The sequence below is a fragment of the Protopterus annectens genome, chromosome 4.part1 (assembly GCF_019279795.1).
Source record: "Protopterus annectens isolate FY-2018-M chromosome 4.part1, PAN1.0, whole genome shotgun sequence".
Lineage (NCBI taxonomy): Eukaryota > Metazoa > Chordata > Ceratodontiformes > Protopteridae > Protopterus > Protopterus annectens.
In genome coordinates, this window is record NC_056734.1 from 377336963 (window position 1) to 377357149 (window position 20187).

Sequence of the window (20187 nt, forward strand, 5' to 3'; positions counted from 1 at the left end):
TTTTCGGCCAACTAATTTAAAATACAACCACTAAATACAAATCAGTAAGCTAATGCAATAGAAAAATTGTGTGTGTGTGTACATATGCAGCATGCTGTGTATACACAAACACTCATGCTTTATTAAGAGAGTCTGTTCTTCATAAACACTTCATTCTATAGCCTCTGTCTTCTCAGTACATGGATACAACTACATCTGTGCTTATGACTTCTCACCTCGAATATCATCCAACTGAGGAGAAATACTTCTGGTGTCTAGTTCCTCAGATTCCATGCTCATTTCACTCTCAGTCTCACTTTCTTCTTCTGGGTTTAATGTCAGACCTGAAAGGAAAGGAAAAATAAAATAAAAAAATACTTTGTGGATGAAATAAAAATACACTTACAAGTTGACTCCTCTTCAAAAAAAAGATAATTAAATTTAATATGCTTTCTGAAAATATGAGAATTAATACATGCGGCAAATCAAGGCAAACAGGAACAAAGAGGTTACCGAACCTAAGCTAATTGAAGTGTAGCTAAGACATTATGAACTATAACAAACATGACTCTCACACTGAAAGTTAAAAAGGAAACATTAAATGGTAATTTTTTTTAATTAAGTGTTAAAATGTTAGCTGTGAAAAAAGTTTGAAAATATTTTGCATGAAGGCTGTACCCCCCCAGACCTTGGATGTGTTACCATGGTAATGTACATTAATAGTTGGTTTGCCAGTACTTTGAAACTTTGAAGTAGTGCACCCTCTGAATCAGAAAATAAGGAGTGGTGGTAACAGTCTTACATGTAGGATATAAAAATACTACAACTACTGAATTTTTATCTGCAATATTTTGTTTCCATATTCTCAATATTATCCACATCCGCGGTGGTGCAGCGGTAGTGTTGTTGCCTCACAGCAGGTGGTTCTCCTGTTCGATTCTCGGCTGGAGTGCGAGGAGTGCATTCTGTGTGGAGTCTGCATGTTCTCCCCGCGGTTGGGTGGGCGTTCGAAAGACATGCGTAAATGGGCGTGCCTTCGTTGAAGGTTGAACATCGAGCTGGCACCTCGGTGTTTGTGAAAATCTACTGCCAATCATTAGCGTGGCGACCCCTAACCGGGAAAAAGCCAAAAGACCAACAACATTCTCAATATTGTCCATATGTAACCTTGGTTAAGTGGAATTTAATTGTGGAAAGGCTAATTAGTTCAATTATTTAACAAAGAATTTAAACATCTGAAACCCTAAGTAATACTCAACATGAAACTTCATTTTGACTCCATAAGACTGCACAAGTACTGTCAGAAATGTATACAATTAAAGCTACTCTATTTCTACTGCCACTGATGAGTTGATCAAATGAAATAAATCCGTGGAAGCTGGTGACTTCAGATCATGGGGACAGGGCTGCACATGAAGCAAGTGAATGGGTGGTGCTAAATGGAATGAGGTGGTGCTCTACTACAGCAAGTCAATGACCATTACCTACAATCAAACCACAGATGGAGTCATTTCCTTTCATCCACAGATTGCCTTTGTATGCTCATTATAGCCACTTTACTAAGTATATATACCTTAGATGTCTGACTGCAAAATGACTCCAATGATTCTGTGATGTACACTAGTCCCCCTGCACCTCTCTAATGTCATTTTCCTCTTTCCCCTTATCCTGGCCTCACAGCATCCAGACAGATTACTTCTTTCCTGTTTTTTTTTCACATTTTATCTCATATTTTAGCATCCCCATGCTTTTAACACACACTAAATAGCCAAGACTCTACTGTAATAAGTTTGAAGGAAATAACTGAACTAAGGTGGGGGCATTTTACAATCTTCTGTACTAATGGTGGCCAAAGAAAAAGAAATTTGGTCTAAAACTTAATGTTCAAAGATAATAAAATAGCAGTTTGACAATAAATTGGGAAGACAAGTGTTTGCAAGGATATATAAATACTATCTAGGAATACTGCAAGCCTTCCTACTCCTTCAAAAAAAGACAGTTACCTTCTGTGTACCCCTCTGGTGTTAGACCGGGATGAAAGTAAAATAAATGACCAGAGGCACATATTACACAGCTGAGGGTCTGGGAGAAGAAACCAAAAGATATGGATAAAAACCCGCACTGAGAGGCAGAGTACATGCAGACTCTACACAAAAGGAATCAAAGCCAAAATCTCAGAGAACCAAGCACTGTTAGATAGCAACACTACTTGATGCAACTTTCTGCCAGTGATCAGCTGCTGTCACATGCATCTTGCCTAGACCACCACAGAAAGACACTTATTAAGTACAATGCTTATGATATGCTGCAAAGGAAAGGGAAAAAAATTATGGCTAACTTGCTAATTTTAGATACATAACCCCCATACACACACACATGCAGTCATTTTCATTAAAGACAATCCCCATAGTCATCAAATACAACTTTATTGACTGTGCTTCCCTAAGATACCCGATTGTTTTAAAAATCGACATAGCAAATTACTTCAGCTGGTGTCAGACAAATGCACACTACTGCTGCAAAACTAGAATAATAGTTGCCCATCTCAAACAAATGCCAACAGTATCAATCATTCTCATCCACTGATAGTCCCTGAACCAAGGAATTATGCACCTCATATATCAAAATGTAATAAAATAAAAATAGTAACAACTGGACATGATAATTTATTTCAGCTCCAACCCCCAAACACATACACAAATGCAACAGTCATTACTGTCATTTGTATGGCTGTGATGGATACTTCAGATACTTGATTTGATATTGATCAAGTGAATGCAAAGATATATAAATAACTGCCACACAAAATCTATCTTCTTAGCTTACTGGTGTCAGAACATAATATGCAATGCAATGCACACCCCTCCCCCACTATGTATCAATGTCTTAGCTCAAGAATCCAAAAAGGTATAATTCGTACGGCATACAAAATATTGCAAGATAATCATAGGAATCAATCAGAGGAGGTTAAGAAGGATTAGATAAGTAATTCACAGAGAAACAGTTGGAGGATATATACATGGCTCTCAAATATGCAGCAAAGTCTACAGGATTTAGGATCTTTGCTTGAAAGTGTTTGCACAGGCATTTGTATACCCCAAGCAGACTCCAAATAATTTTTTCCTCAGGTAGAATGCAAATGTTGGATGTGTGATGGGGAAGAAAGAGTTTATTGGGAACATACTTTGTGGGAGTATAATGAGTTGGCAGACTTTAAAAATTCCCTGCAGGCTACTCTGTCAGAAATACTGGGTGAGCAAACTGGAGTAACTAAGGGAATTATTTTTTGAGCTGTGATACAGAATTGGAATTGCCTAGACAAAGTAAGGCCTTGTTTAGTTTAATTTGTGTGGCTGCCCCAAAAAAACTGTTAATAGAAAATGGAAATCAAAGTTTAAAACAACTGTACTAGAAGTAGACATGGTAACAGAGATAAAAGAATTGGAAGTGGGATCTTTATGGAAGAGTAGAAGCAAATTACATACAAAACAATGGAAACTGTGGGAACAACACATGCAGAATAATGTTTTGGAGAAGGAATGAGGTTTAAGGGAAGGTAAGAACTTAATGAGCTACGTAACGTTTGATGGACAATGACTTTAAAGAAGACTGTATGTGATGTGTAATGTTTGCAAGTGGAAATATGTCAATATAGTTTGTTTTCATTAATGTACAACTGCCAATGTCAAAAGTAATAATTTAATGAAGATGTTTCTTATTTAAAAAAAAGAATCAATGAGAAAACTAAAAAATAATGGTGTACAAATGACCAAAGGCATAAGCAGCTACCAACATCATCATACTTAGATATTTGTTAGAACATGCTTTGTATTAGCATGCTTTTAAGAAAGCTATCAAGTTTGAAACTCAAATATCCGTCACCATTATCTAGTGATTCTTTGGCAAGAAAAGTCACACACTTTAAGAAGAATGAATCAAAACATGAGGCAAAATTCAGAGACATTTTGCAAAAATCAGGGACGGTTAAAAACATCTATGTACTCCTCGCATATGTACATATGCATGTTTTTACACATATGTGACCATCAATTACAACCCCTTGTATGATTGTGATGGCATACTGTAGATGACTGACTGCACCAGATGAATAAATAAATACATAAATAACTGCTACACAGGAATTTATTATCTCAGCTGACTACTGCCTGAATATAATGTGAGCCACTGTATCTTCCCTCTCCACATGCCTATCAACTTATTAGCTCAAGAAGCAAGGTGAAAGCTAAAAGTAATGGTGGACAAATGACCAAAATCAGTGGCAGGTATTGCCTTTATATAATTAGAAACCTAGTGGAAAACAAGTTTAGCATTAACATGTTTTTCTGAAGGCTACAAAGTCTGAAAGAAATTTCTGTCATTATTCAGTTATGAAGGACAGACCAAAATAGGAGGCAAAAAATCTAAGGCATTCTGCAAACTCAGGGACAGCTGAGAACATTTATGCCCCCCCCCCCCCACACACACACACACAGATGTGAACAAGTACAGCCACTCCTATGACTTGTGACTGTATACCACAAATGTTCGATTGTGCCAAATTAATTAAGAAACAACTGCTACACAGTAATGTATAATCTCAGCTCACTGCTGTCAGAACAATGTGAAAGTCATTGCAAACCACACTCTCCATATAATGTTCAATCTTTTAGCTCAAGAATCAATGAAAAAGCTAAAAATAATTGCGAACAAATGATCAACATCAGTGGCATATATTTTCCTTTTAATAGTCATTTATTAGATTAAAAAAAAAAAAATTTTCCAGAACAGCCCAAAATATGAGAGAAAAATACAGAGGCATTTTGAAAAATCCCTCCATGCATTCAAACTGTTGTTTAGTTTCAGTTTTAGACTGCCTCAATTATCTGACGCAGCTTGAACTAATGGGAAGGGCTCCTTGTTGCTTAATGCTTTAACCTGATAAGCTGCTCGCTGAGTGACATTCTTGACGTCTTCAACATGAAAGCACACTGGTGGAATATATCCAGTGCTGGGCTGTTTTCAAAACAGCCTGGCAAACAAAAGTAGGACAAACATTTTTTTTTTGCAATATTCATCTTTAAGCATCTCTGAAGTCAGAACTCCACGGATGACCATACGTGGAGTTCTGAGCACACAAAAGAAGAAAACCATTGTTTAATTTTAGTTTTTAAAAATAAAAATCAGGTTTCCTAATCACTGTAATTTGAATTACAACTTCTTTTTTCAAGTGAGGAGGGGGTTGCAGTCCAGCAGCCAGTACCACAAGCCCCTCCAAAGTAAATTCAATACTATTCTACAGTCAAGCCAAATACTCCTTTCATGGGTACCATGGGGTCATTTTGAGCTACTACCAATTCAAATAGATGCGGCCATGGTTTTTAACATCTTATCTGGAGGACGATACCCCCAAGAGTGCAGCAAGCCCCTTATGCTGCATTGCAGTGTCAGTTATTAGAAAAAATTAATCCAATGTCCTGCCTTAGATCACTGTTGCATTATTCAAATACTGACGGATTATCTCAACAAGGATTACTTGATTTCCAGCTGGTGTACCAAAGACAAAAACCTTCCACGCACTCGTATGTCTGGCATATGACTTAAGCCCATTAGCACACGGGTACAAAAGTGGATGTATGAGAGTAAGACCCCACAAGACTATCTTGCTGTCTGTCTGTATACAGAATCTTTGCTCCCACTGGTCTATTCTCCACGTTGTTGTTGTTGGCTACTACCATTACACTTACTCAAATAAGTGCTCAACTGGGGAACCTTCTTTGTCTTGTATTTTTCTCAAACATACTTGTTAATGTCAGCTAAGAGATGGAAGTGTGAGTGTGGTAGGCAGATACTTTATAAGGACATCAACTCTCACTGCTTATTTTGTCTAGGGTTGAAAACAATTACAGAAACTGGCAGATCTGACAATCATTTGTTTCTAAAACCCTCCTTCTCTGCTTTCTTCATTAAACACATACCCAAAGTTTAAAAGCCTCCCTCATATCAAAATGGTGGAAACTCCCAACCTTGGATGTCCCACTTGTACTGAAAAATGCAGCTCAAGAAAGCTAGGCCTAAACTGTCTGCTGCCCAGTCTGTTTCAAGTGCACTCATTGAGATACTGTAGGAAGTTGTGGTACATTGGTAGTACATTGCCCACCTGATCATGAAGGGTTTCACATCTAGATCAAGGGAGGTCATCGTTCCCCTGTACTCATCACTCATCAGACCAATGATAGAGTACAATGCCCCATTTGGAATGTATCTAACCTGACACCTGCAGCAATTGGAAAGGCCCCAAAAGTTCCTCACCAAAAGGATAAAGGGTCTGAAAAATATGTCTTATGCTGCCCGACTGAAGGAACTCCAGCTCTATTCAGTCGCTTACCGTCTGCTCAGAGGTGACCTGTGCCTGACATACAAGGCCATGTCCAACCCTGAATTAATGGACATGCTTCACCTCAAAAAATCTAAATCCATCAGAACTACAAGGGCAAGAGACTTAAACCTCAACACGGCTATAAATAGGACATGCTGGAGGGACAGATTCATCACCCAGAGACTCCCTATGCTGTGGAACAAAATCCCGGTACATGTGAGGCAGAGCACCTCGCTGGCCTTGTTCAAGAGAAATCTTGACCAATGGATGGGAGATCGCAGGTATACCCCAGGGATAACCTCTGTGTCACTGCTTGACAGAGGCACAACAAAATAATGGGCATAGTATCCTTCAAACTAAAGGGGTGGCGAAAGCCACAAACCCTGGGCTAGGCTTATAAATGCCCTAGGGCAGATAGCCTAGTATGAACCTATGAACATCTGACTCCTTCTCAGGCATACACTACAGTGACCCTGCCAGAGGCCGTAGTGGGAAAAGAACCCACAGCCTTCTGACCTTCCACCACCAAAGGCGAGTGTGACAGTGATTTCTTATTTGTATTACATGCCATTAAAACAGTTTGAGGCACGATTACGTAAGTTTCTGTCATAAAATGCAGTAAGGAAGGTCTCCACTCCCCACCAAAGGGAACTTATCTGCCCAGTAATGGGGAAATGTTAGTTGACTGTCAAACCTGGAAAGCTCAAAGATGAGTGCTCTTGAGCAGCAGGAAATCTCTGAAGGACTTAGCCTCAGACCACTGATTTTCTAAAGCTCTGCTCGAGCTGTCTATAGTCTGGGCAGATGGAAAGGGCACTTAACCTTTGCAAGCTGGCGGGCTATTATATCATGTGCAGGATATAACCCATACAGCTATGGATACTGCACCAGTGATTAAATGATGAACATCTTTGTTTATACAGAAACATTCCCATCCATGGGAATGAAAAGGTATCTGTCTTCCAGGGTTTTGTAAAAGGAGTCCTGGAGTCGAATATCTTTAACTGTCTGTTATGACTAGAGATAAACAGATCTATCTGAGGAGTTCCCCATTCCTGGAAGACCCCTGGATTCAACTTCCATTCATGGCGATCTGTGTTGGTCCTGCTCAGCTTGTCTGAAACAAGATTCTGCTTTGATGGAAAGAAACCTATAGGAATAGATTCTGCTGTGTTGCTAGTTCTCAGGCTGCCATAGTTAGTCTGTAAATGAGGTGGGGTCTGGTTCCCCCATTTGTTCATGTACTACATCACAGCAGTGCTGTTTGTGATTACAAGCAGAATGCCTGTGACCCAAAGATGATTTAGGGATTTGACAGCTCTTCTTAGAGTCATCATCTCTTTGACATTTAGGAGTTCAAGTTCTGTCCTGTTTGTTTCACAGACCATGAACTTTCACCCCTTGGTTACAGCTCCCCAACCAAAGTCTGAGGCATCTATGATTACAGACTGAGCAGGAGATGGAAAAGAAAAGATAGACTTGGGTTGAGAGATGGTTGATCTGCCCCCACCAGAGTGACTTCCTTTTTACAAATCTTAGTACTGGAATCTAAATTGATAAGGAGAGCTGCTGATGGGTCTAAAACGATTCATATAGCTAAGCCCACTGCATCAGCAATCAAATGAACATCCTTTACCTTATGTGAAGCCTTTTCAAAAGAATCAGAATAGCAGAGGCCATGAAACTCAGAATCCTGAAACATTCCCTGGCTGATGTCAGAGACTGGTTGGAGAATATCAGAAAATGTTCTTTATAAAATTCTTTGCCCTGGGGAGAAAAGCTATCAACGAAGGATGTATCTAGAAGACATTCCAAAAAATGTTATTATGTAACAAAGAATGAACAATTGCTCTATTTTCATCTGTTTCTTGACAACTTGTAAAAGAATATTCAAGAATAAGGCAGTTCTCTAAATAAGGAAAAATGACAATGCAGCCTGGAGTGAGCTATTACAGGAGACAGGCATTTTGTAAACCTTGAAGCTGTAAAGAAGTTAAAGGGAAAAGCAGAAAACTGAAAATGTAAACCAGATACATAAAGTAAGAAAAAAATCTGAAATTCTTAAGTACTGGAATGTGATCATAAACACTTTTTACATCCACAGTTACTAGACAACTGAGAGGTAGAACGCGAGGTAACAAACAACAGTAAAAGAAAGGTCTGGGAGAGGTCACCAAGTTCCCTCTTTAGCACCAGAAAGATTCTTGAAGAGAATCCTACCCTATCTGATTTGGGGGAAGAGGCTTTATAACTTCCAAAGATAGCATCTGATCTAGGCTAGATGGATACAGGGAAGTTTGGATGGATGCAGGAGAAGCCCTTGAAAAGAACTATGGGATTCCCACTGCCAGTGGCCGCCTTTTTGAATGATTCTTACAACCCAAAGTGTTTGAGGTTATCTGTTGCCATAGAGGAAAGAGAAGACCATAGACATTAGGACAGCTTTACTGGAATGTCAGGATGGGGAGAACAAAAACATGGAGGGGCATAGGAATTCAGATTTTTATATTGTACTTGGTTCAGGAAGAATCTTCACCTTATTTTTGGAACCTCCCTGCCATTGCTTTCCTGAAATTTTGTTCACCTGTGCCTTGCTGTGATTGTTTATTTAACTTCCTATATAAGAAAGCTGAACCGGAAGAAATCTTTCTATCATATTTTAGCACGTAGGGTTGATTTAGAGAGTGCTTGGTTACCCAAGACAGAGAAGATCTTAAATAATTCAGAGATGTCTTTGTCTCTAAAGAAATGAAATCAGCAACTAATTTTCTCATACTATCAAAGGAAGCCAGCAGAAAAGTACAGTTTTGTACCTACCATAAATGTAGATGTTCGAAGATCCACATTGCTGCAGTCCTTACATATGGGTAGTCCGCTGTCCTCGGTCGGCCCGAATACCAAAGTATAAGGCTGACGTCGGTCAAGGCCCTTAAGACTGACATCAGGACGTCAGGGTACAAATGCGCATGACCGACGTCATATCCTCAGTCTTTTCTTGCCCCAAATGTCAGAAGGCCCTAAAAAGAAAGGCCAAACCAAAAGACAGCAAAAAACAACCAACCACCCCTGCACTAATCCTATTTACAATATTTACAATATTTACAATATTCACAAACCAAACCACACAACCGCCTAACTACAGAGGGGGAAGGGAGGGTAAATTGGACTGCACCAATGTGCAGCTTCACACATCTACATTTATGGTAGGTACAAAACTGTACTATGTTCTTCATCTCACATTGCTGCAGTCCTTACATATGGGTAGAATCCCAAAGCAGAGGTAAGGGAGGATGGCAAAACTATAAAGCATTAGGAGCTGCCAAAATGCCCTGTAAAATTGCAGTGGCAAAACCAGCCCTAGATTTAGAGTAAAGTGGAAGGTGGTAATGCTTAGAGAAAGTATGCACTGAACTCCAAGTAGCTGCCTCCAAAATATCTTTAGTAGCCACCCCCCTTAAAAAAGCTGTAGAAGTGGCAGTAGCCCTAGTGGAATGAGGCCTAATCCCAGCTGGAATCTCCTTACCATGATGGGAATAACAGAAAGCAATACAAAAACCAATACACTTAGAAATAGTTTGTTTTGAAACAGGCTTGCCCTGAGAACCCAAAGCAAATGAAACAAATAACTGCTGAGACTGCCTGAACCCTTTAGTTCTGCTCAAATAATATCGCAACTGCCTGTGTATATCCAAAGTGTGCAAAATCTTTTCCCTTTATTTTGGGGTTTGCATAAAAAGTAGGCAAATGAATAGTTTGGTTTAAAGCCACACTAGAAACCACTTTAGGCATAAAGGAAGGATTAGTACGCAAAGATACCCTATCCTTATGGAAAATTAAGAAAGGCTCAACCGCCATAAGGGCCTGTAATTCAGAAACCCTTCTCGCAGAGGTAATGGCCAACAAAAAAGCAGTCTTCCATGATAAATATTTCAACTCGGCAGTAGCTGCAGGCTCAAAAGGTTGTAGAGTGAGTTTCTCCAACACAAAATTGAGATCCCAAGCAGGAGTAGGAGCTCTACGTGGGGGTCTTATATTCTTTGCCCTCTAAGGAATTGCTTAAACAAAGGATGAGAAAACAAAGGTGGGTCACAGTCATAGTGAGCAGAAATTGCTGCAGCATGAACCTTAATAGAGGAGAAGGACAAACCTTTGTCCAGTAACTCAGTAAGATATTGAAGAGCCACACTTAAATTAGGCTTAGAAACATCAAATTCCTTTGCTGTACTCCAAAATAAAAATCTCCTCCATTTATCTGAGTACACTTTCCTTGTACTAGGCCTCCTGGCCTCCAAAATAACATTCAAAACTTGCTGTGGAAGCTGAGACCCTCCAGGGTTTAAAACAGAATATGCCAGGCTGTTAGATGTAGAGAGTGAAGTTTGACATTGAGTAAATGACTGTTCTCCTGAGACAGCAGGTGTGGAATCGAAGGCAAAGGCCATGGAGGCTCCCATACCAGACTTCTCAGTAATGGGTACCAGTGCTGTCGAGGCCAATCTGGAGCTATTAAAATCATCTTTGGCTTGTCCTGTCTGACCTTCAGGAGTACCTTTGGGAGGAGAGGTAGAGGCGGAAAGGCATACACATGAAGATTGCTCCAATTGAATGAGAGAGCATCCACTTTCCAGGCTGTGGGATGAAACCTTTTTGTGCAAAACTTTGGCAGCTGGTAGTTTAGTGGAGAAGCGAACAGATCTATGTCTGGAGTTCCCCATAACACTGTCAATTTCTGAAATACATGAGGATCCAATTTCCACTGTGGGGATCCATAATTTGTCTGCTCAACACATCTGCTAAGGAGTTCTGTGCTCCGGCAGAAACCTTGCCTGAAGATTTAGCTGTAAACTGAGAGCAGTCTCCCACAAAATCATTGCTTGTCTGCATAGAGGATAGGAATGCGTTCCCCCTTGCTTGTTGATGTACCACATGACAGTTGTGTTGTCTGTTAGAACCAACACCTGCCCTGGAAGAAGTAAATCCTTGAAAGCCATTAATGCAAATTGGACTGCTAACATCTCCTTGAAGTTGATATGTAGATGTTGAAGTCTGGCAGGCCACGTGTCTTGTACCCACTTTCCATTTAGATGAGCTCCCCAAGCTTTGTCTGAGGCATCTGTCGTTAGAATCTGACTTCCTCCGGGTCACAGAGAGTCCCTTGTTTAGGTGACATTCCTGAGCCCACCACAAAAATTCCTTTTGAATGCAAGGTATTATCTGAATGACAGTGTCCATATCTTGGCAGTGCTGTGTCCATACATTTTGAGATACCATTGTAGCTTCCTCATATGCAGTTTGGCATTGGGAAGTACCAGAATACAAGATGCCATGAACCCCAAGGCTTGAAGGACTGTCTTTGCAGTCAGCCTGGACTGAGACAATTGATGGAAGTAAAGAGAAAGATTCTTTTGTTTGTCCGGGGTCAAAAGGACATCTGGGATGCTGTATTCAGTCTCACACCCAGAAAGCACATGTCCTGAGAGGGTACTAGACTGGACTTTATTTCGCTCACAGAATACCCCAGGCATCTTAACACTGCTATCACATACTGTAAATGATGAAGAAGTTCGTCCTTTCCTTGGGCCAGAATCAGGCAATCGTCCAAATAAGGATAGATTTGTATTCCTCTTAGCCTGAAGAAAGCTATCACTGGAGCCAGAACCTTCGTGAACACTCTGGGCAGTAGATAAGCCAAAGGGCAATGCAGAGAACTGATAATGAGAAGTCCCAGCCCAAAACGCAGATACTTTCTGCAACTGAGCCTGATAGGAACATGAAGGTAAGCCTCCTTGAGATCCAGAGTCACCATCCAGTGATCTTTGCCCAGCAGAGGTAAAAGCTGTTGTAACGTCAACATTTTGAACTTGGGAATGTCCAGATATGTGTTGAGGATGGATAAATCCAAGATTGGTCTCCACGTGTTCCCTTTTGGTACTAGGAACAGGCGAGAATAAAATCCTAGGCCCACTTCTGGCAGAGGGACCGGTTGTATGGCCCTTATTTGAAGTAGCAGAGAAATTTGTTTGTGAGCCTCTAGTCTTTGCTGAGGAGGAACGTCCGCATGCCTTTGAAAGGAGGCAAGGTATGGAAATAAAACTTGTAACCTCGTGTATGATATCCAATACCCATTTGTCTTGGGTAATCAAATTCCAATTTTCCTTGAAGAGTGCCAACCTTCCTCCCAAAGGTGCTGCCAGGCAAGAAGGATCTGGCAGATGCAAAGGTAGGTCATTGGGCCTGTTTACAAAGGACTGGCCCCTGCCCTCACCCGAAGATTGTGCAGGTGAACTCCTGTTCTAGGTCTGAAAGAACTCTGAGCTCTGCCCCTACCACGCCTAGATCTACCCCTAGACTGAGAATCATAAGAAGGATACGCCCACCCCTTAGCAGGCCAATTCCTACTAAACTTGGAGGCTGAACTTGCAAAAATCTTTAACAGCCTGCATAGACTTAGCCTTGTCTTCCATTTTCTTCAAGACTGACTCCACAGGTGAACCAAACAACACATCAGACTGTAAAGGAGCATCCAAAATCCTTGTCTTAACATGGTCAGATAAATTCTGATCCCTCAGCCATGCGTGCTCCTGCGAAGAACTGAACCAGTGGCAGCCACCCTAGACGAGGCCTGTACAGCATCAAAACCACATTGTAAAGAATGCTTACCCACCTGTTCAGAAACATGCACCAAATCTTGTAATTCTTTACACTCAATGCCTTCCGCCAGAGCATCCACCTTAGACTTCAATTGAGAAAGAAGATAGTTTTGATATTTCAACATATGAAACTGGCAATTCAAAGCCCTCATAGCTAAGGTAGAAGATGTATAGACTTTCTTTCCCCATCTATCCAAAGCTCTGGCCTCTTTATCGGGAGGAACCGGATTTTTTACAACAGAAGCCTTGACACCCTTAGGTCCCTGACTAACAGTTTCTGGGTCCACCCTAGGACTCTTATAAAGATATTTATGAGCCTCAGGCACCCTGTAATACCTATCCGGTTTAACAGGAGCAGGAGGCAGAGAATCAGGATTAAGTGAAGCCTCTGCAAACACATCCTCCACAACATCCAGAACAGGGGGTATAGCCAAGGGCCTATGCTGGGGTAAAAGCAAAAATTCCCTAAGCCTCTTCCTGGAATCAGAGAAGTCCTGACCTTCCCACTTAAAATGTTCCCTCATGGAATGAAGAGTCTCTGAAAAAGAAAAATCCTCTGGAGGAGAAGCAGAAGGAGTGGAATCATCTGCATCAGAATCAGAATAAGGAGAGTACTCCTGCAAGTCTTCAGCCAAGACTCAGAAACATCCAAGCCTGCTCAAACTCTCCAACTCTGGCTCCACCCTAGGCCTCTTATCAGGAGGGGCAAAGAACCTCTAATCAGAGTAATCAAATCTTCTGCCATTTTAAGCATGTGCTTCTTGGGGACAGACCCTGCTGCACTAGCAGTCACACCAACGGAAGCTAAACCTGGCCTGCCTCTCTGAGAAGCCTTGGAAACAGAAGGAGAGGGCCTAACCACCCCTAGGGAGGGAGTACAGTAACCTGAGAAACCCCTTCAGCCTGAGCTGCCTCCCGAGAGGCCACATCCTGCAATATCAAAGTCTCTCCCTGGGACTCCAGAGAAGCCTCCCGGAACCACCGGTTCCACTGACGCCTCTAAAGAACCGGCGTCCGAACGGACGACTCTTCTTGCCTGGGTTTAACTGCTTTGTCTTTGCGCTTCTTCGAAGAAGCGGGAATCCGACGGCATATTATAATTGCACCGCTTCAAGACCAGCCTAGCACAATCTAACCTTCGCTAATGGTGCGCTTATTGAACCTAGCACAAAAGCGACACCCAACAACGTCGTGCTCAGGCCCCAAACAAGGAATACACAAAGAATGATAATCCCTATGCGGTATCTGTTTCCCACAAGAAATACAGTTATTCACTTTTTCTGACATCCGTAAAACACTGAGGCAAGAAAAACCAAAATATTCCCAACGGGTACTTAGCCAACTTTGATTCGGTCTGAAACTCCGAACTCGAAAATTTTCAGAACGCCGAACGGCACTTGCAACGCTGCTTCTGCATCGGACCATGCGGCAAAAAAGACTGAGGATATGACGTCGGTCATGCGCATTTGTACCCTGACGTCCTGATGTCAGTCTTAAGCGCCTTGACCGACGTCAGCCTTATACTTTGGTATTCGGGCCGACCGAGGACAGCGGACTACCCATATGTAAGGACTGCAGCAATGTGAGATGAAGAACATCTTTGATATGTGAACCTAACAATTCACTATTCTGAAAGCTAGAATAGTAGCAGTAGTAGTATAAACTTTCTTCCAAACCTATCAAAGGTTTTCCTGAGGAAAATACTCTTGAAAGAAAATGGTTTTGAAAAATAAATCAGATCTCAGGTTTGAAAAAAAGAAAGGTGTTGGTCTGAGGAACCTTATTTAACCTACCAGACGTCTTGGGGACTGACGGATGCTACTAAGAAAGCATCTTCTAATGCTGGCATGACAAAATGAACAGCTGCAGATTGAGAAAAATTACCTGAAATAAATCATATCATCTTTGCTGTTTTTTCCGTATTTCTTTTGGCATCCACTGAAATAAGCCCTTCATTTTGGCAGCAGTATCAGAAAAACAGAACTCTTCAGGAGGGAGATTCTAAAGAAATACTTTCCTCAAGAGTCAAGATTCCCTCACCTGTAGGGTAGGAATACGAGGAAAACAATCTAAATCTGATTCCTGTCTCTCGAACTGAGAATCAATATCTGAGAAAGAGGAAAATATTTTTCCCTTTTAAATTCTGGGAAGACTCAGAATGTAAAGACTGAAAGGCTTGAAATACACCCTTAGCCAAACTCATCCAATCTTCCCTGTCTATTCAATGAGATACAGGAGAAGAAAAATGCTTAACTGTGCTTTCTTCCCCTGGGAACTCCCCACTCCCTGAAGAACAGTCCCTTCCCAGAGAATCAGGCACCTCAGAGTGGCTTTGTGGTAGAACACTGTCCTTTCTCCTTCCTCTGATACTGCCAAGTGTGGTGGTCAAGCTCCCCTGACCAAAGAGAAAGCCAAACAGCTGCAGGGGACACATTTAACTCTCAGTACCTAGCAGCATCTTGAGGAGCAATACCAGAGGGACAGGAAGTTACTTACAAGCAGTCTGAGGTAGCTGAAATGGTTACAAAGGGGTCACTCATTGCCAGATGAGGTGAAGTGGAAGCTGGCTTCAAGTCCAAAGATTCCTATACAGTTTTTTTTTTTTTGGCAAATCGGGGGGGGGGACTAAATAGCCAGAAGCCTAGTTCATGTAACTATTGACAAAATGTATCTGAAAAGCAGTTAGTGGAGCCTTGGAGAATTGGTGGTACAGCCTGACTGAAAAAGGTACATTTTTAATGACAACCCCAAAAACTCTAGTCCTAGCCATTAGTTATAATGTTTTGACAAAAAAGTAAAGCTTTTTCACAAAAAAGTAATCTGAAAGGGACTCCCCAGTGAAAACCTTAACTAGAAAGGCAAGTTTTAAGGTAAAATTGTTTAATGGCAGCCACTAAAAATGGCATTCCTAGATCTTAACAATAATTCCTGACAAAAAAGATGCACTTTTCTTCACAAAAACTAATAAGTCACTATCCAACGGGTACTTATCGTACCATCCGTGGAAAAGCACCAGCCAAACGTTGATCACCAAAAGCTTGCACTGAAGAGTGTACTTGTACAGCAAGAACATTCTGAAGTTTGGCACCCTAACTACTGACTTTACACCACTATCCTCAATCTGTTAAGATGACTGGAAATTGCCTATGGAAGCTGGCTGGTTATCATATCCCTGGTAGAATATAACCCATATATAAGCTTAGGCTACTGCAACAGAGATGTAATGATAAAAATCCAGTTTTATCTTCACAAGAAAGGGAGCTATCACAATGGCTATTAGCCTATCCCCTTGAATTTAATAATACCCTGGGGATTGGGGATTGGGGATATAGGAGGAAAAAGTGTTTAAAAAAAAGAAAGAAAAGGGGGTAGACCTGCTCATTTGAAGAAGAATACATCTATCTTCCAGGCACCTAGAGATGTGGCTCTACAGCACAGCTTCCTCAAATGCCTGTTCAGAGGTGAAGCATAAAGGTCTATTATCTGGCAGACCCAACATTCCAGACCACATCTAAGAAGACATCCCTGTTCAACAGACTCGTTAGGGTCTAATCTTTTATTTGATCAGCCTATCTGCCAACACATTTTCTAAACTCATGCATGCCTCTTAGGTGACCTCCCAAACTTGCACAGCCAGTATACACAGTACACATAAATGGGTTTCACCCGGATGGTTAATGTACCACATTCACTGTTGTACTGTCTGCCAAGATCTGAAGGAACCCTTTTTCCCCAAACCTAGCAGAATACTTTCAGTGCCAGAATTATAGCCTCCATTTCCTTCACATGTATATGCTTCCTTCTCAATTTGTGGTGCCAAATTCCTTGAACTGAAGTGGACTTGTATTAGCTTTTCAGGCTAGATCAAAGGAGACTGTGGTGAGGGTTGGTGTGGGCTGGGGTGCTCAGAATGACATTTTTAGTCGAGCTGAAGTTGCTGTACCCAACTTCAGATCTTTGTTCTTAAGCAAGGGAAGAGATGAATCTTGTTTTCCAGAGCATATGAATGCTGACACCATTTATTCCTTTGGTACCATGGGCTAAGAGCACCACTAAGATGCAGGAAGTTGTGAAGCCTAGCTCTCTGAGGAACTCCCTGGTTGACAGCACCTCCAATTCTGGGACATTCTGTAGGTATAGGTTCAGAGAAATAACCCTGTCCTCAGGTAAAAGTAGCTTGTCTGTGTACAAAAAGTACAGTTTTGTACCTACCATAAATGTAGATGTTTGAGTGTATACCCTTGCTGCAGTCATCACACTTGGGTTATTCTGTCATCAGGCAGTCCCGTAGTCGGCCTGAATTCCAAAGTCTTGGTCCGGCATCGGTTGCTGTTGCTTTTTCCCTGACGTCAGTGCGCCAGGGGTATATAAGAGGCATCCAATGCCATTTTCTTCAGTTTTTCTTGCCCCAGATGTCAGGTGCCCCCCAAAAGATGGTCAGTAGATAGTACCAATAATAAAAGTTTAGCACAAACAAAACATCCCTCCAGCTATAAGCAAATACACCACAAAGGTTGTATCAGATTTTATGGTATTGAAAGGTTTTAGTTAGGTCAGAGGGGATGGAGGGCGGGTAACCTGGACTGCAGCAGGGTATACACTTGAACATCTACACTTATGGTAGGTACAAAACTGTACTATGTTCATCGTGTTACCCTGCTGCAGTCATCACACTTGGGTAGAATCCCAAAGCTAAGGATGGGAGGTGGAGTCAAACAGGGTTAGAGGAGGCTAGAAGGCCCTGAAAAACTGCAGTGGCGAAACCAGCTCTAGTTTTAGAGTAAAGTGGTAAGTGATAGTGTTTGTTGAAGGTGTGTACTGAACTCCAAGTTGCAGCTTCCAAAATATCCTTGGTTGGCACCCCCCTGAGGAAGGCTGTAGATGTAGCTGCTGCCCTGGTAGAGTGGGGCCTTATGCTAGCAGGAACTGGTTTTCCATGGTAGGTGTAACAAAAACGTATGCAATGTCCTATCCATTTGGAAATGGTCTGTTTTGAGATAGCCTTTCCTTGTGATGCTGTAGCATAGGATACAAACAGCTGGTCAGATTTTCTGAAAACCTTAGTTTTATCCAAGTAGCAACGTAGTTGCCTGTGAATGTCCAAGGAGTGCAGGAGTCTTTCTCCTTTGTTCTGTGGATTTGGAAAGAAGGTGGGTGAGTGGATGGTTTGATTTAGAGCCACAGTGGATACCACCTTAGGCATAAAGGAGGGGTTAGTTCGTAGAGAAACTCTGTCTTGATGAAAAATGAGGAAAGGCTCTACTGCCATTAGTGCCTGAAGCTCTGAGATTCTTCTGGCTGAAGTTATTGCTAGCAGCAGGGCAGTCTTCCATGATATAAACTTTAAGTCAGCTGAGAAAGCTGGTTCAAAAGGAGGTAGCATAAGTTTTTCCAGAACAAAATTGAGGTCCCAGGTTGGTGTTGGTGCTCTCCTGGGATGCCTAATGTTTTTGGCCCCTCTGAGAAACTGCCTTAGAAGTGGATGTGGAAATAAGGGAGGGCCCATGTTGTAATAAGCTGAAACAGCTGAGGCGTGGATTTTAATAGATGAAAAAAAAAGCCTTTTGTGTAGCATCTCAGTTAAATATTGTTGAATCTGAGGTATGTCTGGCTGAAGGGTATTTTGGCCTTTAGCTTGGTTCCAGGCACAAAACCTTTTCCATTTGTCTGAGTAGGCTTTCCTGGTGCTGGGCCTCCTGGCTTCCAGAATAACATCCATAACAGCTTGTGAAAGAGGAGCTGGCTGGTTGCTTAGGTGATTTGCCATGCAGCCAAATTTAAGGTTTTGAGCTGGCTGTGTAGAATCTAACTGTCTTGCTGTGTGAGCAGATGAGTAATTTGTGGTAAAATCCATGGTGGGCCCTGGGCCATATTCCTTAATAGTGGGTACCAGTGCTGGCGTGGCCAGTCTGGGGCAATGAGTATCATTCTGGGTCTCTCCATCCTGACTTTCAGCAGCACCTTTGTGAGAAGGGACAATGGAGGGAAGGCATATACTGTTAGCTTTTACCAACTGAATGAGAGTGCATCCACTTTACAAGCTTGATGGTGAAATGTCCTTGTACAAAATTTTGCTAGCTGGTAGTTTTGGGGGCTGGCAAACAGGTCTATGTCTAGGTGCCCCCATTTTTGAGTTATCATTGCAAATACTTGTGGATCCAGTTTCCACTCGTGGGGATCCATGATGTTTCTGCTTAGGTCGTCTGCCAATGTGTTCTTTTTTCCTGGCAGGAATTGAGCTTGTAATTGAACTTGGTAAGCCAGTGCTGTGTTCCACAAGGTCATTGCTTGCCTGCATAGAGGGTAGGAGTGTGTACCCCCTTGTTTGTTTATGTACCACATTACTGTGGTGTTGTCCGTCCTTATTGTAAGCTGTCCTGGATGTAAGAGGTCCTTGAAGGCTGTCAGGGCATTCTGTACAGCTAGCATTTCTTTTTGATTGATGTGCAGATTCCTTTGATTTGCAGTCCATATGCCTTGAATGCACCGTCCTGCCATGTGTGCCCCCAGGCATAGTCCGATGCATCTGTTGTCATAGTTTGCCTGGCTGGGGGTAAGGTGAAAGGCTGACCCTTGTTGAGGTGACATGCCTGTGACCACCATAGAAACTCCTGTTGAAGGCAGGGAATGAGAGATGTCATTGTGTCCAAGCTGTGGCTGTGTTGAGTCCATACGCTTTTTAGGTACCATTGTAATTTCCTCATATGCAGTTTTGCAAATGGTATTAGTAGTATGCAAGATGCCATGAAGCCCAAGGCCTGCAGAATTTTTCTTGCAAGGAGTTGGGTCTTTGTTGCCATTGTTTTGAAGTATTGAGTCAGTTGTAGTTGTTTGTCTGGCGTCAGATAAGCCATCTGGGCCGTTGTATTCAAGCTGGCACCCAGAAATGTCATATTTTGTGAGGGTACTAGTTTTGATGTCTTTTCATTTACTGTGTACCCTAGGCAACTTAGAAGGTGTTTTACAAAAGCCAGATGTTGTAAGAGAATGTCCTTGCTTTCTGCTTGGATGAGGCAGTCGTCCAGGTATGGGTATATTTTAATTCCTCTTTGTCTGCAGTATGCAATTACTGGTGCCAGGCATTTTGTGAAGACCGTGGGCGCAGTGGATAAGCCAAGGGCAGTGCAGAGAATTGGTAATGGGTTGAACCTGCAATGAAACGGAGGTATCTTCTGCAATTTT

The 20187-nt window shown here is 41.8% G+C and overlaps 1 protein-coding gene across 1 annotated transcript in view; it reads right to left on the reverse strand.

Annotated features, from left to right (window-relative positions):
* EIF2B5 (eukaryotic translation initiation factor 2B subunit epsilon) overlaps positions 1–20187 on the reverse strand; it is a gene marked incomplete in the record, with an annotated part of 757864 nt that overhangs the window by 311791 nt on the left and 425886 nt on the right. The window contains 1 exon segment of the mRNA XM_044070200.1: positions 216–323. Coding sequence (XP_043926135.1) covers positions 216–323 — 108 coding nt within the window.